At 42.4% G+C, this 25,863-nt stretch overlaps 1 protein-coding gene across 3 annotated transcripts in view; it reads left to right on the top strand.

The window, feature by feature from the left end:
* The first annotated feature begins 2,451 nt into the window (after positions 1-2,451).
* LOC106568905 (glycogen debranching enzyme) overlaps positions 2,452-25,863 on the top strand; it is a 40,901-nt gene continuing 17,489 nt past the window's right edge. Inside the window, exons 1-18 of one of the 3 annotated variants that reach the window (XM_082960793.1) lie at positions 2,452-2,533; positions 7,021-7,179; positions 13,704-13,914; positions 14,058-14,227; positions 14,844-15,047; positions 17,023-17,204; positions 17,490-17,601; positions 18,187-18,313; positions 18,916-19,018; positions 19,134-19,231; positions 19,624-19,763; positions 20,550-20,737; positions 21,856-21,979; positions 22,263-22,426; positions 22,869-22,970; positions 23,551-23,706; positions 25,115-25,265; positions 25,525-25,649. In XM_082960793.1, the coding sequence (XP_082816919.1) occupies positions 7,095-7,179; positions 13,704-13,914; positions 14,058-14,227; positions 14,844-15,047; positions 17,023-17,204; positions 17,490-17,601; positions 18,187-18,313; positions 18,916-19,018; positions 19,134-19,231; positions 19,624-19,763; positions 20,550-20,737; positions 21,856-21,979; positions 22,263-22,426; positions 22,869-22,970; positions 23,551-23,706; positions 25,115-25,265; positions 25,525-25,649 (2,442 nt within the window). In that variant the 5' untranslated portion in view covers positions 2,452-2,533; positions 7,021-7,094. Of the gene's footprint in view, positions 2,534-2,596; positions 2,616-7,020; positions 7,180-13,703; positions 13,915-14,057; positions 14,228-14,843; positions 15,048-17,022; positions 17,205-17,489; positions 17,602-18,186; positions 18,314-18,915; positions 19,019-19,133; positions 19,232-19,623; positions 19,764-20,549; positions 20,738-20,944; positions 21,069-21,855; positions 21,980-22,262; positions 22,427-22,868; positions 22,971-23,550; positions 23,707-25,114; positions 25,266-25,524; positions 25,650-25,863 lie in introns of those variants that run through there. The other 2 variants (XM_082960791.1, XM_082960792.1) reach the window with 2 other exon arrangements.

Below are 25,863 nucleotides of genomic sequence, written 5' to 3'. Positions count from 1 at the left end.
TTTGTCCCCATGTGCAGTTGCAAACTGTAGCCTGGCTTTTTTATGGTGGTTTTGGAGCAGTCTCTTCTTCCTTGCTGAGCGGCCTTTCAGATTATGTCGATGTTTTACTGTGGCTATAGATACCTTTGTACCTGTTTCCTCCAGCATCTTCACAAGGTCCTTTGCTGTTGTTCTGGGACTGATTTGCACTTTTTGCACCAAAGTACTTTCATCTTTAGGAGACAGAACACATCTCCTTCCTGAGCGGTATGGTGGCTGCGTGGTCCCATGGTGTTTACTTGTGTACTATTGTTTGTACAGATGAGTGTGGTACTTTCAGGCGTTTGGAAATTGCCCCCAAGGATGAACCAGACTTGTGGAGGCCTACAATTTTTTTTCTGAGGTCTTGGCTGATTTCTTTTGATTTTTCCCATGATGTCAAGCAAAGAGGCACTGAGTTTGAAGGTAGGCCTTGAAAGACATCCACAGACTCAAATGATGTCAATTAGCCTATCAGAAGCTTCTAAAGCCATGACATTATTTTCTGGAATTTTCCAAGCTGTTTAAGGCACAGTCAAGTTAGTGTATGTAAAATTCTGACCCACTGGAACTGTGATACAGTGAATTATAAGTGAAATAATCTGTTTGTAAACAAGTGTTGGAAAAATGACTTATGTCATGCACAGAGTAGATGTCCTAACCGACTTGTCAAAACTATAGTTTGTTAACAAGAAATTTGTGGAGTGGTTGAAAAACGAGTTTTAATGACTCCAACCTAAGTGTATGTAAACTTCTGACTTCAACTGTATATGTCACTCCCTTTGGTTCCTTCCCCAGGTGTTATTGTTTCTGTGTCATGTCTGTGCATTAGTGTTTTCTTGTTTTGTATTATGTTACGTTTATTTATTAAAACACTCACTCCCTGAACTTGCTTCCCGACTCTCAGCGCACATCGTTACAGAGGGCCAAATGTAGAATTTAGCCAGGACACCGGGGTTAACACCCCTACTCTTACAATAAGTGCCATGGGATCTTTAGTGACCACAGAGTCAGGACACCTGTTTAACATGCCATCCAAAAGACAACACCCTACACAGGGCAATGTCCCCAGTCACTGCCCTGGGTGTTTGGGATTTTTTGTATTTATTATTGACCAGAGGAAAGAGAGCCTCCTACTGGCCCTCCAACACCACTTCCATCTGCTTCTGGTCTGTCATCCAGAGACTGACCTGGACCAACCCTGCATAACTTCAGGGGCAAGCCAGAAGTGGGATGCAGGGTGGTATGCTGCTGGGATGGTTATGAGTGGAAATGTGGAATGCTTGTATAGGCTTCACCTGCACTGACGGTGGCGCTAATGCCTATGATTGACAGTGAACATGCGGACAAGCATGCCCTGAAGAAGACTATATTTGCACTCATTACATCGTTACCTTCCAAGCAACACCATACTGTGGGGCTTTTTATCAACTATCGACTGGATTAGCCAGTTATCTGGATACATTGTGCAAGTGAGAAGCCTTCCTTGTATTGTGGTCATTGTACTGTGTGCTGATCTACAGGTAACTGACAAAATAAGGGAAACACCAGCATAAAGTGTCTTAATAGTGCATTGGGCCACCACAAGCCAGAACAGCTTCTATGCACTTTGACATAGATTGTTCAAGTGTCTGGAACCCTATTGGAGGGATGTGACACCATTCTTCCATGAGAAATTCCATGTTTATGGTGGTGGAAAACGTGAAATTCCAAATATCTGTATTTATCCAATCCTAACACCTAGCTCAGCTGATATACATAACACTATCAGTGTTTATAATACATATGATATATTTATGTATGCTAATAAATGCACTGAATAATCATAAGTTCATAATCATTCAATTACAGTGTAAATAACACTATATAATAAAACATTTAAAAAACTATATAATTTACGTGATTGCATTGATTTTATAAATAAAAACACATATTTTGCATATAGTCTCATGTTAATTCAGTTGATGAAAATATATTAGTCTACCCACCGATGAGTGATGAGTTTAGTAGAAAGGTGGAACGCTTCAATAACATGGGATGTTAGTGTTTTATTGTATGGCTAACGTGGGGCAAGAGCATTTTGTCCTATGATTACATATATCTTTATCAGATGACACAGTCTGTCAGGCAAAGTCAGCTCTAAGTCAAAATGGAAATGATCTTGTAGTATGAAAAGAGCTGCAGAAAATAGTACATATTTACTACATGATTAAATAGACCGCACTATTGCGTAACACATGTCCCGTTCATGTAAAAGCAGCGCAGCTTTGTTCACGGTTTTATCGTGTATCACTTCTTAGTTAGTGTTTTGCATTGCAAAATTTAGTGATTAAGACGAATTGTGCTATGTAGTAACCCCAGATAATGTTGCCAAACGGATAGAACTCGCACTGCATCTGTCTACAATAAATTATAATAATGCTTTCTTATATTCGTAAATGTACGGTAGTCGGGGTAAAGGTTCACGCAACATTGATACGTTCCCCGTCGAAGGCAAACCTCTTCTTCAAACTAGGTACAATTAAGCCTGTAAACTCTATCTTTACAAGTGGCACTCAAGCGACTCTTCACGATGGATTGAGTATTTTAAGTTGAATGTAACAGATGCATAACGTTTGCTTTTTGACAGTTTGTGAGCTAACCATAATGCTTCAACACTAGTTTGTGTACTGTGTGCGCATCTTGCAGAGTCAGGTTTTGTGGTTGACTGCTTGTTTCGTCCCAGAACGATACATTGTTTACAAACGATGCAAGTTGCCTGCTTGGTCCTTATATAGGGACAGACAGGCTGCACACGGTAGACCGAGCATTTAAAATAGTTCTGTTGGCCTTTTTAACTGACTAAATTCTCGACCTAATCGAGAATGAGTTATGAGTTAAAGGGCAAGTCCACCACTTGTCAACCTCGTTTTCATTATCCCCAGCACAATACCAGTGTCAGTATATGTGACAAAGGCGGATCAAATTTTTTGATAAACAAATGTAATGTTATACCTGATGACATAGTAGTTAATAATTGTTTTTTAAACAGTGATTTTTTTTAACACTGAGATTCACAGTGACATAGGGAGCAAGAAAATACCCTTTGAAAATCAGTGTTTTACTTCTAATCCTACCCTGCAATGTCACAGAAAATAATTTTTTTAGGGCCTTCATTTTTTTAACCACAGATCATAGAAACGTGAGGGTTTCACATATGTAAACACTGGTTTGGTGCTGGACGTTATGAATATGATGTTGAAAAATGCCGGAATTGCTCTTTTAAATATGGACACATGCGCTGTGCAAAATCAAGTAGGAGTATGTTGACAGTGTGTGTTGTATGCGAGAAGCCATTAGGATACTTGCAGTGAACTAAAAGGGATGAAAACTTTAGTCTTCCGAATTTAGTTGATATGGACCAAATTTAAACTGGATGTGGAAATACAGTACCAGTCAAAAGTTTGGACACACCTACTTATTCAAGGGTTTTTCTTTGATTTTACTCTATTCTACATTGTAGAATAATAGTGACAACATCAAAACTATGAAATAACACATATGGAATCATGTAGTAACCAAGAAAGCATTAAACAAATCAAAACATATTTTATATTCTTCAAAGTAGCCACCCTTTGCCTTGATGACAGCTTTGCACACTCTTGGCATTCTCTCAACCAGCTTCACCTGGAATTCCTTCCCAAAAATCTTGAAGGAGTTCCCACATATGCTGAGCACTTGTTGGCTGCTTTTCTTTCACTCTGCAATCCAACTCATCCCAAACTATCTCAATTGGGTTGAGGTCGGGTGATTGTGGAGGCCAGGTCATCTGATACAGCACTCCATCACTCTCTTTCTTGGTCAAATAGCCCTTACACAGACTGATGGTGTGTATTGCTGCAGAATGCTGTGGTAGCCATGTTGGTTAAGTGTGCCTTGAATTCTAAATAAATCGCAGACAGTGTCACCAGCAAAGCACCCCCACACCATTACACCTCCTCCTTCATGCTTCATGGTGGGAACCACTCATGCAGAGATCATCCCTTCACCTACTCTGCGTCTCACAAAGACACGGCGGTTGGAACCAAAAATCTCAAATTTGGACTCATCAGACCAAAGGACAGATTTCCGTCTAATGTCCATTGCTCGTGTTTCTTGGCCCAAGCAAGTCTCTTCTTATTATTGGTGTCCTTTAGTACTGGTTTCTTTGCAGCAATTCAACCATGAAGATCTGATTCACGCAGTATCCTCTGAACAGTTAATGTTGAGATGTGTTTGTTACTTGGAACTCTGTGAAGCATTTATTTGCGCTGCAATTTCTTAGGCTGGTAACTCTAATGAACTTATCCTCTGCAGCAGAGGTAACTCTGGGTCTTCCTTTCCTGTGGTGGTCCTCATGAGAGCCAGTTTCATCATAGCGCTTGACGGTTTTTGCGACTGCACTTGAAGAAACTTTCAAAGTTTTTGACATTTTCCAGATTGACTGGCTTAGTACTGATGGACTGTAATTTCTCTTTTGTTATTTGAGCTGTTCTTGCCATAATATGAACTTGGTCTTTTACCAAATAGGGCCATCTTCTGTATACCACCCCTGCCTTGTCACAACACAACTGATTGGCTCAAACACATTTAGAAGGAAAGAAATTCCACAAATTAACTTTTAACAAGACACAGCTGTTAATTGAAATGCATTACAGGTGACTACCTCATGAGGCTGGTTGAGAGAATGCCAAGAGTGTGCAAAGCTGTCGTCAAGGCAAAGGGTGGCTACTTTGAAGAATCTCAAATATAAAATATATTTTGATTTATTGAACACTTTTTTTTGGTTACTACATGCTTCCATCTGTGTTATTTCATAAGTTTGATGTCTTCGCTATTATTCTACAATGTAGAAAATAGTAAAACAATTTTAAGAAACCCCTTGAATGAGTAGATGTGCCCAAACCTTTGACTGGTACTGTACAGTGAGGGAAAAAAGTATTTGATCCCTTGCTGATTTTGTAAGTTTGCCCACTGACAAAGAAATGATCAGTCTATAATTTTAATGGTAGGTTTATTTGAACAGTGGAGAGACAGAATAACAACAAAAATCAAGAAAAACGCATGTCAAAAATGTTATAAATTGATTTGCATTTTAATGAGGGAAATAAGTATTTGACCCCCTCTCAATCAGAAAGATTTCTGGCTCCCAGGTGTCTTTTATACAGGTAACGAGCTGATATTAGGAGCACACTCTTAAAGGGAGTGCTCCTAATCTCAGCTTGTTACCTGTATAAAAGACACCTGTCCACAGAAGCAATCAATCAATCAGATTCCAAACTCTCCACCATGGCCAAGACCAAAGAGCTCTCCAAGGATGTCAGGGACAAGATTGTAGACCTACACAAGGCTGGAATGGGCTACAAGACCATCGCCAAGCAGCTTGGTGAGAAGGTGACAACAGTTGGTGCGATTATTCGCAAATGGAAGAAACACAAAAGAACTGTCAATCTCCCTCGGCCTAGGGCTCCATGCAAGATCTCACCTCGTGGAGTTGCAATGATCATGAGAACAGTAAAGAATCAGCCCAGAACTACACGGGAGGATCTTGTCAATGATCTCAAGGCAGCTGGGACCATAGTCACCAAGAAAACAATTGGTAACACACTACGCCGTGAAGGGCTGAAGTCCTGCAGCGCCCGCAAGGTCTCCCTGCTCAAGAAAGCACATATACATGCCCGTCTGAAGTTTGCCAATGAACATCTGAATGATTCAGAGGACAACTGGGTGAAAGTGTTGTGGTCAGATGAGACCAAAATGGAGCTCTTTGGCATCAACCCAACTCGTCGTGTTTGAAGGAGGAGGAATGCTGCCTATGACCCCAAGAACACCATCCCCACCGTCAAACATGAATGTGGAAACATTATGCTTTGGGGGTGTTTTTCTGCTAAGGGGACAGGACAACTTCACCGCATCAAAGGGAAGGGGCCATGTACTGTCAAATCTTGGGTGAGAACCTCCTTCCCTCAGCCAGGGCATTGAAAATGGGTCGTGGATGGGTATTCCAGCATGACAATGACCCAAAACACACGGCCAAGGCAACAAAGGAGTGGCTCAAGAAGAAGCCCATTAAGGTCCTGGCGTGGCCTAGCCAGTCTCCAGACCTTAATCCCATAGAAAATCTGTGGAGGGAGCTGAAGGTTCAAGTTGCCAAACGTCAGCCTCAAAACCTTAATGACTTGGAGAAGATCTGCAAAGAGGAGTGGGACAAAATCCCTCCTGAGATGTGTGCAAACCTGGTGGCCAACTACAAGAAACATCTGACCTCTGTGATTGCCAACAAGGGTTTTGCCACCAAGTCATGTTTTGCAGAGGGGTCAAATACTTGTTTCCCTCATTAAAATGCAAATCATTTTATAACATTTTTGACATTCGTTTTTCTGGATTTTTTTGTTGTTATGCTGTCTCTCCACTGTTCAAATAAACCTACCATTAAAACTATAGACAGATCATTTCTTTGTCAGTGGGCAAATGTACAAAATCATCAGGGGATCAAATACTTTTTTCCCCTCACTGTATGTTTTGATTTAGTTTGCACATGTTTTCCACTTTTGGATAAGGATGACAGCTCCACTTCTAAGAACTTCACCTTTGTAGTGACTTTTCAAATTACAAATGCATTGATCTTTAAGCACTTGATCCACTAGTCCAATTTCAACCACATCATGTGAGCTGTCACAATGTGTCAACAATATTATGTTACAAACTGTAATAGGCTGCTGCTAAAATGTAACTATTTTTAGACAGCTGGAATAGAACTTAAGTTAATTGCTTCAATTTTCAACTGGTTGTGATGTAGCCATGCATATTCTGGGGAATAGACTGGCCTCAGACTGTACAACAGAAATTAAAATGTTGTTGAATGTACATAAATATATGTGGCTTATGAGGAGAGAGAAAGATGTGAGTCAAATTTCAATATGAATATATTTGGAAACATGGGCTGATGGCTGGTGACACATGACTCTTTTTTTTTCCCACAAGGGGGTCTCGAGAACTAAAATTCCAAAGCATCATCCCCTGTACAGTAAAGGGCGTCCTATATAGGGAAAGTCAAAATGTCCCTCCAGGCGAAACAAGTCAGAGTCCTGGTCCTCAGAGACATGGAACAGCTGGGAAGGACACTCTTCCGCCTGGACCAAGGTACCTGGACATTATTTCCCGTTTATGCATGACTTAGGCTACCATGGGATTGACTTATTGAGAATGAGAATAACGTGGTATTTTAAGTGGTATTTAAATATGATACTGGTAGAAATATTTGCCAGTGTGCTATTTCTGTAGCTAGAACATGGGGATAGGGGAGTGTGGGTGCAGGCGGACATGTATACATGTCCTAGTCTTGTTGCGTTGCAGTTGTTTCTACATTTTGTTCTTTTGTTGTTGTTTTGTTGTGATGTGGGAGTTGTCATTTAGTTTATTATAGTCCAAATTATTGCATGGATTCAGACACCTTTTGTTCACCCAAGATTTCCATTATACGAAATCCAGCTACGTTTTCTAGATAGCACTCACACTATACATTGTGTCAAATAGCCACGTCCCAGCCATTCAGTCGTTTTAATTCTGTGTGATATCTGGTAATGTGGGACTATTATGAGATATATCCAACATAGTTTGCTTCTTTAAGAAAAGATTCTAGTTTAGAGGATTTGAATAACCTCTTTCATTGTCGATTCTTTTCATAAACCACAGCTACAGATGCACAGCAAAAACCGGATTGAACAAGTAGAGATCCAGTATCACTCAGAATCTCCCAGTTGAGCAACCGTGCAGGCTCAACCACACTTGATAAGGCAGCTGCTGCTGAGCTTATTAGCGGAACCTATTTTCAGATATCAGAAAGAATTCATTTAGTTACATGCACACTATAATATGATTATTGTGAATAGTCAGATTAATGTACAGTGAATTCCAAAAGTATTCAGACCCCTTGACTTTTTCTACATTTTGTTACATTACAGCCTTATTCTAAAATGGATTACATAGTTTTTTTCCCTCATCAATCTACACACAATACACCCTAATGACAAAGCAAAAACACGTTTTTAGAGGTTTTTGCTAATTTATTCAAAACTGAAATATCACATTTACATAAGTATTCAGACCCTTTACTCAGTACTTTGTTGAAGCATATTTGGCAGAGATTACAGCCTCGAGTCTTCTTGGGTATGACGCCACAAACTTGGCACACCTGTATTTGGGGAGTTTCTCCCAGTCCTCTCTGCAGATACGCTCAAGCTCTGTCAGGTTGGATGGGGAGCGTCGCTGCACAGCTATTTTCCGGTCTCCAGAGATGTTCGATCGGGTTCAAGTCCGGGCTCTGGCAGGGCCACTCAAGGACATTCAGAGACTTGTTCCGAAGCCACTCCTGCATTGTCTTGTCTGTGTGCTTAGGGTTATTGTCCTGTTGGAAGGTGAACCTTCGCTCCAGTCTGAGGTCCTGAGCACTCTGGAGCAGGTTTTCATCAAGGATCTCTCTGTTCTTTGCTCCGTAAAGGTCGGATTGGTAGAGTGCTGCAGAGATGGATGGCCTTCTGGAAGGTTCTCCCATCTCCATAGAGGAACTCTGGAGCTCTGTCAGAGTGACAATCGGGTTCTTTGTCATCTCCCTGACCAAGGCCCTTCTCCCCCGATTTCTCAGTTTGGCCGGGCGGCCAGCTCTAGGATGAGTCTTGGTGGTTCCAAACTTCTTCCATTTAAGAAGGATGGAGGCCACTGTGTTCTTGGGGACCTTCAATGCTGCAGAATTCCTTTGGTACCCTTCCCCTGATCTGTGCCTCGACACAATCCTCTGTTGGAGCTCTACGGACAATTCCTTCGACCTCATGGCTTGGTTTTTGCTCTGACATGCACTGTCAACTGTGGGACCTTATATAGACAGGCGTGTGCCTTTCTAAATCATGTCCATTCAATTGAATTTAGCACAGGTGGACTCCAATCAAGTTGTAGAAACATCTCAAGGATGATCAATGGAAACAGGATGCAGCTGAGCTCTCCTATCAAAGAGTCTGAATACTTCTGTAAATAAGTTATTTCTGTTTTTTCTTTTTAATAGATTTGCAAACATTTCTAAACCTGTTTTCGCTTTGTCATCATGGGTATTGTGTGTAGATTGATGAGGAACATTTTTTATTGAATCCATTTTAGAATAAGGCTGTAATGTAGCAAAATGTGGAAAAGGGGAAGGGGTCTGAATACTTTCCAAATGCTCTGTAATAGTTTGATTTAAATGTTTACATGCTTTGCAGAAATAACTGTTTTTGTAATAATTATTTTTTCATGGACACATCTGAAATCAGGCTACCTGTTTTATTTATTTCAACTTTTGGGGGAGGTAGATCAGCTTTAATATTGCAGAGAGATTGTGTCTTCCGTCAATGTAATTGTCTGCATAATTTCCAATCTCCCATACTTTTTTAGTAAATATATACAGTACCAGTCAAAAGTTTAGACACACCTACTCATTCAAGGTTTTTCTTTATTTTTTACTATTTTCTACATTGTAAAATAATAGTGAAGACATCAAAACTATGAAATAACACATATGGAATCATGTAGTAAACAATAAAGTGTTGAACACGTTTTTATATTTGAGATTTTTCAAAGTAGCCACCCTTTGCCTTGATGACAGCTTTGCACACTCTTGGCATTCTCTCAACCAACTTCAACTGGAATGTTTTTCCAACAGTCTTATTTCGTTTTTTTCCCTTCACTCTGTGGTCCTTCTCATCCCAAACCATCTCAATTGGGTTAAGGTCGGGCGATAGTGGAGGCCAAGTCATCTGATGCAGCACTCCATCACTCTCCTTCTTGGTCAAATAACCCTTACACAGACTGGAGGTGTGTTGGGTCATTGTCCTGTTGAAAAAAAAGATAGTCCCACGGCAAACCAGATGGGATGGTGTATTGCTACAGAATGCTGTGGTAGACATGCTGGTTAAGTGTGCCTTGAATTCTAAATAAATCACTGACGGTGTCACCAGCAAATCACCCCCACACATTACACCTCCTCCTCCATGCTTCATGGTGGGAACCACACACGCGACTGCACTTAGAGAAACTTTCACATTTCTTGAAATTTTCTGGATTGACTGACCTTCATGTCTTAAATTAATGATGGACTGTGGTTTCTCTTTGCTTATTTGAGCTGTTCTTGCCATAATATGGACTTAGTCTTTTACCAAATAGGGCTATCTTCTGTGTTCTACCCCTACCTTGTCCCAACACAACTGATTGCCTCAAACGCATAAAGAAGGAAAGAAATTCCACAAATTAACTTTAACAAGGCACTGCTGTTAATTGAAATGCATTCCAGGTGACTACCTCATGAAGCTGGTTGAGAGAATGCCAAGAGTGTGCAATGCTGTCATCAAGGCAAAAGGTGGCTACTTTGAATAATCTCAAAAATAAAATATATTTTGATTTGTTGAACACTTTTTTGTTTCTACATAATTCCATATGTGTTATTTCATAGTTTTGATGTCTTCACTATTATTCTACAATGTAGAAAATAGTAAAAATTATTTAAAAAACCTTGAATGAGTAGGTGTGTCCAAACTTTTGACTGGTACTGTATATAACATTCTATTGGTTTCAAGAATTTGATATAATAATTGCAATGGAAAAACTCTTAAGTTTTGAATCCAGAGCTGTTTTGTGAATCAGTTCATAAGCCATGTGCCATGGAATCGAAAATCTCTTCCCAACTGCAATCTAAGCTCAGCAATATCAGAAACGTCCATTTTTCAGGACCCTGTCTTTCAAAGGTAATTAGTAAAAATCCAAATAACTTCACAGATCTTCATTGTAAAGGGTTTAAACACTGTTTCCCCTGCTTGTTCAATATACCATAAACAGTGAATGAACATGCACCTGTGGAACGGTCGTTAAGACACTAACAGCTTACAGACGGTAGGCAATTAAGGTCACAGTTATGAAAACTTAGGACACTAAAGAGGCCTTTCTACTGACTCTGAAAAACACAAAAAGAAAGATGCCCAGGGTCCCTGCTCATCTGCGTGAACGTGCCTTAGGCATGCTGCAAGGAGGCATGAGGATTGCAGATGTGGCCAGGGCAATAAATTGCAATGTCCGTACTGTGAGACGCCTAAGATAGCGCTACAGGGAGACAGGACGGACAGCTGATCGTCCTTACAGTGGCAGACCACATGTAACAACACCTGCACAGGATCGGTACATCCGAACATCACACCTGCGGGACAGGTACAGGATGGCAACAGCAACTGCCTGAGTTACACCAGGAACGCACAATTCCTCCATCAGTTCTCAGACTGTCCGCAATAGGCTGAGGGAGGCTGGACTGAGGGCTTGTAGCCCTGTTCTAAGGCAGGTCCTCACCAGACATCACCGACAACAACGTCGCCTATGGGCACAAACCCACCTTCGCTGAAACAGACAGGACTGGCAAAGAGTGCTCTTCACTGACAAGTCATGGTTTTGTCTCACCCGGGATGATGGTCAGATTCGCGTTTATCATCGAAGGAATGAGGCCTGTACTCTGGAGTGGGATCGAGGTGGAGGGTCCGTCATGGTCTGGGGCGGTGTGACACAGCATCATCGGACTGAGCTTGTTGTCATTGCAGGCAATCTCAATGCTGTGCATTACAGGGAAGACATCCTCCTCCCTCATGTGGTACCCTTCCTGCAGGCTCATCCTGACATGACCCTCCAGCATGACAATGCCACCAGCCATATTGCTCGTTCTGTGCGTGATTTCCTGCAAGACAGGAGTGTCAGTGTTCTGCCATGGCCAGCCAAGAGCCCGGATCTCAATCCCATTGAGCATGTCTGGGACCTGTTGGATCGGAGGGTGAGGACTAGGGCCATTCCCCCCAGTAATGTCCGGGAACTTGCAGGTGCCTTGGTGGAAGAGTGGGGTAACATCTCACAGCAAGAACTGGCAAATCTGGTGCAGTCCATGAGGAGGAGATGCACTGCAGTACTTAATGCAGCTGGTGGCCACACCAGATACTGACTGTTACTTTTGATTTTGACCTCCCCTTTGTTCAGGGACACGTTATAAATTTCTGTTAGTCACATGTCTGTGGAACTTGTTCAGTTTATGTCTCAGTTGTTGAATCTTGTTATGTTCATACAAATATTTACACATGTTAAGTTTGCTGAAACATAAACACAGTTGACAGTGAGAGGACGTTTTTTTGCTGAGTTTGTGGCACAGCTGTCAATTTTTGGTCCTTAAATGGAACTTCTATACTTTTTTTATTAATCACAATTTTCTTTAGCCAGTTTTGGTCTTTAATGCAGGTCGGACAGACAAGTTCCTTACTTTCTCCCCCTTCCACTTGCCTCTTCCATTTTTGTGGAAATACTGCAATTAGTTGGTTGTAATTCTGAGTAAAGCAAACATTTCCATATATTTTTATTAGCTGCATATGTGATATCACTCCACCAGTCCTATTTATGATATAATTTACAAAGATCATACCTTTTTTATTTTTTATTCCCAAAATATAGTTTTTTTCATCAATTAGTATATTTGAGTTTAATCATATAATTTGTTGTAATATGGTATTCTGTCTTTTTCTGATTGATTCAACTGAAATTGCAACCAACTTTATATGGCTTATTTTAAAAATAGCGATATTTTGAAGATTGTTTCCTTTTCAAATAACTGAAAGTGAGAGGTTGTAATCTGAATAAAGGGAAAAAGGCCAAGTATAACTTTTTGTTTGACTGAAGCCTTAAAGTGAGATGTTTAATGCTTTAATATTTAATCATTTCTGCCCTCTAAAGTTATGTTGATTATAAATAGGCCCGTTTTATTTTGTCTGGCTTGCCCTTCCAAATAAAATGGCATATATTTTGCTCATATAATTTACAAAACAAGCCATTAGGTGTAAGCAAGCCCATAAGCAAATAGGTATACTGGGATATTGACTAAAGACTTAATGTGATCCAATACGTAATATAGTAAGTAAACTTATCATAATTTGGTTGTAATCCAGAGAGGTTCGAAAAGTATCTAGATCCTCTATAAGGCTGTGGAGGGATTCTAATTGTGATTTTAAAAGAAAACATGAATCATCAGTGTACAATGACACCTTTGTTTTTAAGCCACGGATTTCTAGGCCCTTGATATTGTTGTTGGATCTGATTTTAATGTAATCTGATTTAAGGTGTTGACATGTCCTAATAATTTGAAAGTTTGCTCAGAAAACCATGTGTTTTAATCAGCGTATGTTTACGTCGGTTATGCCCTTACACCGATTTAAGATAAGCAGAGTAAGGTGTTTACATGACTAATGCCATACTCGGCCTACTGCCATAATCAGTTTAATATAAAATGACTAGTGTGCATGTAAACGCACTAATTTGTTATTCCTATATCTATCTGTTAACTAATAGTCTAACCCGTTCGTAAAGAGTTGCAACATGGTAGGCTACCGTTGAATTCTCGCTAGCAGGCATCGTGTAACTACTAAAGACATGCTTCTATCCCCTTAACAGTGGCAACAGGGTTGGAGTGTTATGGTCTGGGTTTCAAAACAGGCCTGGTGGCAACTAGACTTTAAGGGGTGGTTTCCACAGATGAAGCTAAATACTGGAGCGATTTAAGCAGAGGAATGTATCATATAGATGTATTGTATCCTCAGGCCTTGTTTGTACCATATGTTTCTTCTAAGGCTTTGAGCTCCAGTTCCGTCTGGGCCCTACTCTCCAGGGGAAACATGTGCATGTGCAGACTAACTACCCCGCCCCAGGGGAACACTTTGACCGTCACACCTTCCGGGCCCTGGACTGGCACAACCCCACGGGAAGAGAGGACGACTCTGACAAGTTCTGCACCCTAGACCTACAGATCGCTGGATCGTACCAATACAACTTTGGTCACGGGTGAGACACTATTGTGATACAGACTACATGTAGTATTCACATTCCATTTCTATACGAGACAGGACATCACTAGGCAACTCGTTGGAGCTTCATGTTTTAACTAAATATTCAACATGTTTTCACCCCCCCCCCCCCCCCCCCAGCTGCGAGGAGAAGTCAGGCGGTGGCTACGTGGTGGTGGACCCAGTGCTGCGTGCCGGAGCTGACAACCACCACGTCCATCTGGATTGTATCACCATCCAGACCTACTTGTCCAAATGCCTCGGACACCTGGATGACTGGCCAGACAGACTGAGGGTGGCTAAGGAGTCCGGTGAGAGAGCAGGGGACAGGGGTCCATCCTTATGCAAGCCTGCCTTTACCTGTAGTGTCCTTTTGAAGGCTAGTCTGTGTAGGTCTTTAATTGTTCCAACCCCAGACTTTAATACCCGATTCAATTGATCAACTAGTCATCAACTAAATTAGGTGGGTCAGGTGTGTAATGCCTGCACACACGGCGGTCTTCCAGGATCAAGAGCGAAGAATACTATTTTAGTGCATTGTCTCACCTGGAATTTTGAATCCCATGTAATCACAATGAACAGGGTTAGTCTAATTTCTTAGGTCACGTATGGACAGCAGTGTAGTTCAAGGTCCCAAGCCAATGTTTACACTACATTTCACCTTGTCATTCTGCAATATCCCATTCTTGAAAGAGGGCTAGGTTAATCATCAACTTGCTGGCGGGTTACGAAATGCATACATCTAGTAAGTGACAGAAGTAACATAAATGATGCCGTGTGATAGACAGTATTCCCTGTGTCGTTTGTATGAAACTAAGCATGTATGTGAATAAAGAACATTCAGCTAATTTCTTCGAATATGTCTTATAATATCTTATAACATGTTATTTCTTATAGTACTCATTTATTACATTGTTTGTTTCCCAGGCTACAACATGATCCACTTTACGCCTCTGCAGACGCTCGGTAAATCTCGGTCCTGCTACTCCCTAGCTGACCAACTAAGCCTGAACCCAGAGTTTTCGCCACCGGGAAAGAACTACACCTGGACAGATGTGGGAGAGCTGGTGCAGAAACTGAAGAAAGAGTGGAACATGATCTGTATCACTGATGTGGTCTACAATCACACAGGTGTGTCGGGGGAGGGGCTTTACGTGTGTGTTTGCGGGAGAGCATGGACGTGTGTGTGTGTGTGTGTGTGTGTGTGGTGGTGGGATGGGGCGTGAACATGGGTGTGCGTCTCCCTCTCCTTGGTTGAACGACTAGCTGCCCAGTAGATTACAGCAGTCTGTTACAATGTGGCCATATGTAAAGAGCAGTTAGTTCAGGGAAAAATAACCAGGGTTTGTCAGCGAGCCAGACAGGTCTCACAATTCATAGTTTAGTAGTCACCCCTAAGAACCCTCTACATGTACAACATTTATAAACTCCCACTCTAGGGAATGTAGGAGAATGATTATTTGGGGGGAGGGGTGTTATCTGTATAGTGTCATGTGTTGACTAAGTTGCCATAGCAGAACTCCTAATATCACAATGGGTGTGTGCATACTGCATGCCTCTGACTGAATATAGACTATGGAAAGGCCACTATTGAAAGGCCACAGTCGCAAAAAAATTGTCCTAGGATCTAGTGCGAGCTTTAAAGATGAGTGCCATGTTAAAAATACCCTCCCTAGATAATTCTGCACAACTTAGTTATGGATGAACTTCAACCTAGCCACTGTGTGCAGCTCTGAAGTCAAGCTGTTGCATAGCAGTTCAGGCAGACACTATGTGGAGTCTTTGTGACTAGCATGCTAAACTAAAAAGGGAGAATGAAATCATTGACTAATTCTCTAATTGATTAGATGTGTTTTGAATAGAACCTGCGTCAAAGGGACTCATTGCCATTGGTTCAGAATTGGTTTATTTTGTCCTCAGTTCTTGAGTGCAGTGCTTGTATGGAGGTAGTTGAGTTGTTTTTCTATTGTCTACTTGTTCCTGTTTAGTGCAGTTACTTACCCTTTTTGGTTTGCAAGTTTATCTAATGAGGGTCATTTATTATAGTGCAGTGTAGTTAGCCTGCTTAAAAAAAAAACCTAGATAAGGCTTGGAGAGCATAAAGGCTTGAAAACTGAATTCTCTGGCCCAGGCCCAGTATTGTAAAAGGTTGGATGGTCAGAGAAACCTTATCTCCATGGCAGCTTAAAGGCCATGTGCTAGCTGACACCCAACCTGGGCTGGCTACTGGTCTGCTCTGTGATCAGTGCAGCTCATGGTGAACCAATGGGTGTGCTCTGCTGTTACTTAATGTAACATTACGAAATAAGTAATAGTTACCTTTGTTAGATTTCCCCTTTTCTGTCATATGTGCTCATATCATAAGCAGGCACACACTATGGTTAGAATGCTTTTCGTACTCACAACCCTGGCTCGAATCTTATTCAATATTATTCACAGCTGTAATGGCCTCCAAAGGTGCTTCGAACAAGTATTAACTCTGGGGTGTGAAGACATACGCAATCAAGACAATTTTACATTTTTTTAAATTAATTTGGAAACATTTCTATACTTTTTTACACTTTGAAAATGTGGAGTAGGTTGTGTACATTTGTAGGAAAAAAATGAAATGAATCCCCTTTTTTGGGGCTCCCGAGTCCCGCAGCAGTCTAAGGCACTGTATCTCAGTGCACTACAGTTCCTGGTTCGAATCCAGGCTGAATCACATCTGGTTGTGATTGGGAGTCCCATAGGGCAGCGCACATTTGGCCGTCATTGTAAATAAGAATTTGTTCTTAACTGACTTGCCTACTTAAATAAAGGTTAAATAATTAAAAAATATATATTTAATTTTAAGGCAGCAAAATGTGAAGACTGTGCAAGGGGTGTGTAGACTCACTGTACACTGTACAACGGCCATTTTAGTCATATGCCCAACGATTATCCTACCACTGACAGAAGGTTAGCTTTTACATCATCAGGGAGTGTCTGCTTAGGGAGAGTCCATTAACCTTCATTGACCTCTGTATTAACCACTGTAATATTCCTTGGCAAAAGGCCTCAATGTCCTCCATAACATTTAGGATGTCTGTGTGGTAACTCTTGCATTGTCCCCTTCCATGTGCAGCCGCCAACAGCCCATGGATCAAGGAGTACCCTGAGTGTGGCTACAACCTGGTCAACTCCCCCCACCTGAGGCCAGCCTGGGTCCTGGACCGGGCCATATGGCACATGACCTGCAACATGGCTGATGCCAAGTACGCTGCTAACGGCCTTCCCGCCCATGTCCAGAATGAGGGGCACCTGAATGTGAGTGTCTAAAGGTCACTTTCACAGCTAGGGTTGCAACATTCCCAGAAACCTTCCTAAAATTCAATTTTTTCTGAAAATCCTCAAACCGGGAACTTAAGGAAAGTTTATGGAATTTTGTAACCCTCTGGGTCCAGAGTTTTTCCTGGTCATGCCATGATGTGGTCAGGAAAAACTCAGGGCCTTACACATATCACCTTATTAGGTTTGTCTTGATGAAATTGTGAGCTCCGTTTGTGAAGAGCTGAACCTTGAACCGTTTCTGCATATTTTTCTCTCTCTCAGGCAATCCGCGATGTTCTGTGGGGGCAGGTCTTCCCCAAGATCAAGCTGTGGGAGTTCTTCCAGGTCAGAATCGAAAGCGCTGTGGAGGAGTTCAGGGACCTGCTCGTAGATGGTGAGAGCATTCAACTGAGCGCTCTACTGTACTGTTCTGTCTTTCTGTTCATGACATCTGCTGTTCATTATAATAACTAGGGTGTATTCGGAAAGAACCAAACAGAAGCAAAGAGGCCGAAACAGGGAGGGACTTGTCCAATAAGAAACTCTCGCTTTCGTTGCAAAAAGTTTTCCGGCGTGCACTAATGAATACACCTCTGTGTTATAAACCCCTAATGCCAGAGGGTTGTGCGAAAGAGTATCCGTCTCCCCTTCTCATGAACTCCACCTGTCCAAACAGTGACCGTGTATGGATTCGCACGAGAAGTAGATCCAAGTCACAGTCAAACAGGCACCTACCTCCACCTCAATGAGAGTTTGTCCATGTCTGATGTGAAACAAAAGGAGTCAATAAAAAAGAAAAGCACGTCAATGGGATTTTTTTGTTGTTGAATTTATCATCATCCAATTTTTATTTGAAGATGAATTTTGGCAGCTACAGTACATGCTACCAAATCCACCACCGTTGTCAATCAGAGAAATGATGTGTGTTGGTATTGATTCATTAATTGAATGGGTTGTGGTATTATGTGGTTGTAATCAGGAGAGAATCCAGACCAGAAGAAGACCGGGGGTAAACAGGGACTGAAGATCATTCAAGACCCCAAGTTCAGACGCTTCGGAAACGAAGTGGACATGGACTCTGCCCTGGAGACCTTTGTGCCTCACAGGTAAGTACATTGAAATTCCAATTTCCTCAATGCTTCAGTTTGCAATTGACCCCAACCCTGATGTGTGTTTGGTACTTTATAAGTGTGTGTGCTGTCTAGTTCAGCAGTGTCAAACCTATTTTGCCCCATGGGACACATTTAGTCTTCAACGAGGTACGGAGGGCCGCACAATGTTTTTCAAATATTTCCTTGCTGTCAAAATGTGCAGAAAACAGTCCTGTAGCTATAGTTTTTTGAATTTTCAGTGCTCCTTGACTGTCTAGCTTTTATTAGGGTGATTGTTAACAAGCTGGACAGAGTGAAGAGACTGTATAAATGTAGGTCCATTATCATGTCTACTCAGTTTCCATTTAGTTTTAGTCATTTCAAAAGAAAGAGAAAAAAAACAACGAAAAAGGGTTTTACTCAAACCACCGCGTTGATTAGGCTCGCGGGCCGGATCCGGCCTGCGGGCCTTATGTTTGACACCTCAGACTCTAGTTACTTGGATTGACAACGTTGATGATCCTGACTTTACATCAGTTCATTGAGTGGATTCTGAATCAACCCCCAAATCTTAAACCAAGTCTCATTCTGCACATGTCAATCCTTTCCCTGTCCAGCCACAGTACACAAGCCATTCTGGAGGCCTGTAACAGGCTGTGGGGGAGACTTGAGGAGATCAATAAAGAACAGTACCAGCAGATGATACACCACCAGGAGAAGGTAGGTACCCCCCCCCCCCACACATCAGTAGCTTTGGTATGCTCCATATGCATGTCTGGATAATGTAGTCCATCCATTTTACAATTCTTTGTTCTGCTTCGTTTTTCCTACTCAGGCCACTAACTGCATTGTGGGAAATGTAGTTTATGAGCGCCTTGCTGACCATGGACCCAAACTGGGCCCCGTCACCAGGAAAGACCCTATTGTTCCCAGGTAGGCCAGTGGTCGGGTCGGGGGAACTGCAGTGGGGTCGTTAAAAAAAATATAAATATATATATAGCCAAATTCTGGCTGAAAATATGGGGTCCTCGCTGAAAAAGTTTGAATGCCACTGAGGTAGGCTGTGTGCTGACTGTATGTAGATGTTAAAATGTTTCATGACCTAGTTTATTTCACTCACATTAATATAAAAAACTGCTTTAGAAACAAGGTCGACAGTATTATGACTGTAATGTTGAAGAGGCAGATTAACTTTATCATGCTAAACTTATTTCAACAGGAGTTCCCTCCTCAGGGCCGAAGCAGTAATGCACATGCAAATACAATCCATTGTTTTCACGTTTCATTATGGTTCCAAGTCAATAAATGTGTGTGTGTGTTGACAGATACTTTACCTTTCCGTTCGAGGAGACGAGCCTGGAGGATGACCTGAAGATGATGGACCAGCCAGACAAGGCCTGTCACTTCCTGGCTCACAACGGCTGGGTGATGGGAGACGACCCTCTTAGAAACTTTGCTGAGCCTGGTTTGCACTTTTTATTTGACATTCATTCACTTCTCACAAATTGTACGCGACTGGCACTTAGGGCAGCAACAAAAGTATCTCCACTTCTGGCAGTCTTTGACTGACTTATCCACTGTGCCCCAGCTCTGAGGATGTTGGTGCTTAGTAAATTTGTTTTGACATTATAATCATTTAAAAAGATGCTCTTATCCAGATCAACTTACAATATGTGCTTTCAGCTAAGGAAGATGATAATACCTTACACTCACTTATTTCATCAGGGCAAAGATCAGTGTGTCTCTATGGGTCATTGGCACCCAAACAGTCTGGAGATGCATGATCCAGTCACTCTCAACTGCTATCTTACCATGTGTAGCCTAAGTGATATAGAATGCTTAGTTTAGACTTCAGAGAGTCACTCGGGGAGGCTCCCAAGTGGCGCAGCGGTCTAAGGCACTGCATCTCAGTTCCTAGAGGCGTCGATACAGACCCTGGTTCGATCCTGGGCTGTATCACAACCGGCCGTGATTGGGAGTCCCATAGAGTCGGCTCACAATTGGCCCAGCGTGATTAGGGTTTGGCCTGGGTAGGCCATCATTGTAAATAAGAATTTGTTATTAACTGACTTGCCTAGTTTAATAAAGTTTAAATACTTTTTTTTTTAAAGCTGGAAATAGCAATGCCATTCCAGTGGTAACCTAATCATTCCACAAGGGGGAGCCAGTGTTATGTAAATATCATTCCCAGTGTTACTAAAGACCCAGTCCCTGAGAACGTCAAGAAACGAATGCCTCTTCGTCTTTCCAGGCTCCAACGTGTACATCAGGAGAGAGCTGATCTGCTGGGGCGACAGCGTCAAGCTTCGCTATGGCGACAAGCCCGACGACTGCCCCTACCTGTGGGCCCACATGCAGAAGTACACAGAGATCACAGCCAAGCACTTCGCGGGAGTCCGCCTGGACAACTGTCACTCCACCCCCCTGCACGTGGCTGAGGTACATTCCATTCAGTCTGAGCCATTTTAGTTTGTTATTACAATCCGTGTAGCCCATACCATACCCCTCTCTATGAAACACAGCGTTACTGCATGTAAGTATCCTCCAAGGTAACAATTGATACACTTGATGTATGAATAAAGTTAGTGATCATTTGCTGTAAAGGGACGAAACAATGTCATTACTGAAACCACTCTCCTTCCGTAGCACATGCTGGCAGCAGCCAGGGCGGTCAGGCCCAACCTGTATGTGATCGCGGAGCTCTTTACAGGCAGCGAGCTCATTGATAATGTGTTTGTTAACCGCCTGGGGATAACCAGTCTTGTCAGAGGTACCCGGATGTTAACATGTAGTAGACAAAGCACTGGAGTGGTGGGGGTTAAACCCTAGGTTACACTTTATTTGACATATCTGGTGTTTACTGACTAACATTGAAAATGTGTATTTAAACCACGTCATAATTACATTTTTGTATAATCTGTTACCCGTTTCTTCAATGTAAGTACCAGAAAGTATCGTTGGTTACCACATCATTTTTGAGTAAACGCCAAGTACCATATTAGGACTGTAAAATAAAGTGTTACCAAACATGTTTTGCTTTGGCATGACACTAAATCTCTGTTTTTGTCTCTTTCTGCATGTCTCTCTCACTACATCTCTTACTCCCATTTACAACCCTTCATTCATCATTCCTGATACTTCACATACTATTGCTCTGTCTGATTAACATTTTTGCATTAAACATATCACCTGTCGTTTACTTCCTGGTCTAAACACCTCATTGACCTTTTGACCTTTATAATTGGTTGTTTTCCTCAACCCTTTGTCGGTCCTCTTCTCATTTTCTGTCTCTTTGTTTGGTCTCTGTTTTGGGTTTTGGCATGTTTTCTTTTGCACTTTGACTCCTCCCCCATCCATCACTCCTCCATACTAACCTCCTCTCCTGTTTAGCTTTGCCGCCGCCCTGCATTTCTACTTCGTCTTCCTTATCCCTCATCCATCCTTTCTCTCCCTCCCTCCCTCCCTCAATCTAACCCTATACCCCCTCCTTCCCCTCTTTCCACCCTCTCGCTGTGATTTAACCCCTTGTTGACTGGCCTGTGGATGTGGACATGTAGTACATGTTGGACGTGGCTCGTGTGGCGATGCCCAGTCTGTATGTGGTGGCTGAGCTGTTCACGGGCAGCGAGGACCTGGACAATGTCTTTGTAAATAAGCTAGGCATTACCTCACTCATCAGAGGTAGGACTACACACCGCTAGTCTGGTCCCAGATCTGGTTTGGTCAGCCTTGCCAACTCCTTTGGTCGTTGTCATGAATGACCATAGGAGTTTGTGAGACACCACAAACAGATCTGAGACCAGGTTAATGCATCACTGCATCTTTGAAGGAAAAATGGCATAAACGGGCATTCTCGAGTCCTGCATGTTGGCATCGTATGTGTTTGAAAAGACGACAAAGTAATACAGTGGGATAACTGTACATCCCTTCTTCACCTCTCTTTCCCTCTACCTGGTCCCTCCAGAGGCAATGAGTGCAGGGGACAGTCACGAGGAGGGCAGGCTGGTGTACAGGTACGGAGGGGAGCCCGTCGGAGCCTTTGTCCAGCCCAGCCTCCGGCCCTTGGTGCCCAGCATCGCCCACGCCATGTTCCTGGATGTCACCCACGACAACGAGTGCCCCATCCAGGTACCTTATTCTTTAGTGCCCTATTTAGGTAGCCTATTCATGAATTTCACTATTCGGGTACAGCACAGCATTATAGTGGCCATTGCTAGTTCATTGCTGTAAAACATATCTAGGCAATGTTTCAGTATGCAGACTAGCTAGCATACTACCTAGAATGAAGCAAATATACTGGCCGTGCATTCTAAGTGATATGCTAGTATGTACATTGAAACATATTGTTAAACGATATAGGGGCTTCACACTGTTCAGAACCTGGTTGATTTCAGTATGAACTTTGGGTTCAAATCCAGTGCTATATGAAACTCCAGTGAGACAGGGGGAGCTGTCTCCCTGTTCACTAAAACGGGAACATTGCCCCCCCCCCCCCCAGTAAAAGAAAAAAAAAAGGAGAGCTCCACAAACCTGGTTGTGTCAATTCCGTTCGTTGTTGTCTATGTTCCAGCTCCGCTCTGCATACGACTCGCTCCCCAGCTCTGCCATCGTCTCAATGGCCTGCTGTTGCTCTGGCAGCACCAGGGGATATGATGAGATGGTCCCCCACCAGGTAACACACAGACACACGCAAACACACATACACACTCACACCTTTTCTCTGTCATGAGAGTATAATGACTTTTGTCTTGATATTTGCATATGTTAATTGCATATACACCACTATAGCATCACCATATATATCTCAAATCACTTTAAAGGGTCATTTCGAAAAATGTCATCTTCATATTCATCATCTCCAGTATGTGAAAATGGTGTGTTTCTATATTTTGCAGTAAAAAAATAGAGAAAGTGTTGACAATGACATCGTTAACCAATTAGTAGACAATTATTAAGCAATACCTTACTCACAATTGGTCAAAATCACACAATGCACACCGATGATGTTGTTGGAAACACTTACCTTCCTCTATCTTTTTTTACTACAAAACATAGAAACGCACCATTTTCACATAATGTTGATGTTGGGGTGGTGCTGGAGATGAAAAATGGTGAAGTTTCCCTTTAAGTATAAAGCCAAAGGAAAGTTTAGAATGATAGTAGGTACTATAGTAGTATTGTACAGTAAATAGCCATGGAGAATGAATGACTAAGCTGTTTAGTAACCATCTCCTCTGCGTGTCTGCCTGTAGATCTCAGTGGTGAAGGAGGAGCGTTTCTACCCCAAGTGGAACCCTGACGCCAAGGCCTCGTCCCCCGGTGAGGTCAACCTGAAGACGGGTATTATCGCCGGCAAGCTGGCCCTCAACAAAATGCACCAGGATCTGGCCTCCAAGGGCTTTAACCAGGTGGGTGTGTGGAGGAGTAAACGAAAACTGAAATGAAAACTAATCATGAAAAAACGAGTTAGTAAACTGAAATTAAATAATTAGCAAACAAAAATCGAATGGGGGTTTCTAGCTTTTTTTTTCTCTAATTGGGTTGTCAGGCTTCTGAATCTAGTGTGGTGACTCAGCGAGATGACATTGTCATGAATGGCACCGCAGATGTTGATCGCGTTCCCCTGCTTAGTCGGTGCATGCATCAGTAAATGGTTTTGTGCCACGTCATCGACTGTGCAGTCGGGAACAAAATTGCTATAACATGTCAGTCGTGTTCCTCTGCTCAGACATTTCTAATGCATGCCAGATCTTACAACTCCCAAATAAGTATTTTACGTATCAGTTAACCACTTTATGTTATAGCAGTCTGGTGTCCGACTGCACGGTCAATGACATGGCACGCAACCATTGGTTGATGCATGCAATGTCTGAGCAGGGTAACGTGACCATGATGTGGTTAAAAGGTACGTAAAACACCCGTCTGGGTGTTGTAAGATCGGTCAGGTGTCCGCAACGTCTGAGCAGAGAAACGCACCCATTGAGATGAGCGCGATGCAAGACTTTGCTACTATGGGTACACTCGCAATGGCCACCAGTCCACCCATTATGCCTTCATTGACTTGAATGTATCAGGCTCCCGAGTGGCTCAGCAGTCTAAGGCACTGAATCTCAGTGCTCGAGGCGTCACTACAGACCCTGGTTCAATTCCAGGCTATATCACAACCGACCGGGATTGGTAGTCCCATAGGGCGGCGCACAATTGGCCCAGCGTCGTTAGGGTTTGGCCGGGGTAGGCCGTCATTATAAATAATAATTTGTTCTTAACTGACTTGCCTAGTTAAATAAAATGAAAATGGGGATGCTCGTTCTATTCATTATATTTCTATGGCAGCACATGCAGTCAGGAGTGAAGGAGAGGATAAAATGTCTGTCTTTTTTGCTATTCGAACGGTATTTACATTGAGCTCGGTCATTTGGCTGGCCAATTACCATCATCCAAAATGCCACGACCGTCACAGCCCTACTTTAAACCTAATCTAACCAATCACATAACTCATCACCTTATGTATTACTGCCCCACAGTAGCTTGAAGTGACATCCCCAAAAACAGAAACTATCCAACACATAAATGGCTGTTAGCCTCCCACACACAGGTTACTTTTTGTCCCCAACACTGAAACTAAATAATATAAAAACAAAATAGAAATGCCTCCCAAAAGACACGTTTGTTATTTTATTTCGGTTTACTAAATAGTCTTTTCATGATTATTTTTAGTTTCCTTTTTCTATAATAACCTTGGTGAATGTATACATGTATTTGCATGATAAGAGTTATGTGTAACAGTGCTTGTTATTTCCTCTGTTCCCTTCCTAGGTGTACGTGGACCAGGTGGACGAGGACGTTGTGGCGGTGACACGTCACTGTCCCAGCACACACCAGTCTGTGGTCACCGTGTGTCGCACTGCCTTCCACAATCCCAAACACCACCAGTATAGGAAGGAGGTTCCACCCATGTTCATCCCTGGTATGATGCTTCACTGTTACCATAAACAGGACACGACCATCCATAGAAATACAATAATACTAGAGTGGCCTATGTCATTCATCTTCGTAACTTTAGAATGTGCTGATAATGGCAGACATCTTGGTCAGGGATCAGTTCCTAACCAGTATTGTTGGAACAAATGGCAAGAGAGGCACAGGAGATGACTTGAGAACACTACTGACCTGGATGCAGGACCTACTATTTTAACACAATCAACTTAATCTCTCTCCGTCTTCAGGTAAAATTGATGAGGTGGTTCTTGAGGCGCGTGTCATCGACAGGCAAGCCGGCACCTACAAGAAATGTGAGAAGTACATTAACGGCATGCCGGAGTACACTGTGGAGATTAAGGAGCACATCCAGGTAAGGTGACGCCGGGGAACGTGGGTAATTACAGTTGTTTAGGCCCCCTGTCACAATGGGCTTGAGATGTAAAGTCTTTCCTCTCAAACAAAACAAATCCATTCTCAGACTGGGTCTTGAAAAACAAGCTGCTTCAGGGGCATCCGGTTACGTTTCACAAGCTGGTATTGTGTCTGTATTCTGTCTGGCTTGTTTGTGAGTTTCTATTGAATGC

This window comes from Salmo salar, chromosome 14, assembly GCF_965601325.2.
Source record: "Salmo salar chromosome 14, fSalSal1, whole genome shotgun sequence".
Classification (NCBI taxonomy): Eukaryota; Metazoa; Chordata; class Actinopteri; order Salmoniformes; family Salmonidae; genus Salmo; species Salmo salar.
Note: the sequence above shows the minus strand (reverse complement) of the source record. Positions and strands in the feature narration are given on the sequence as shown.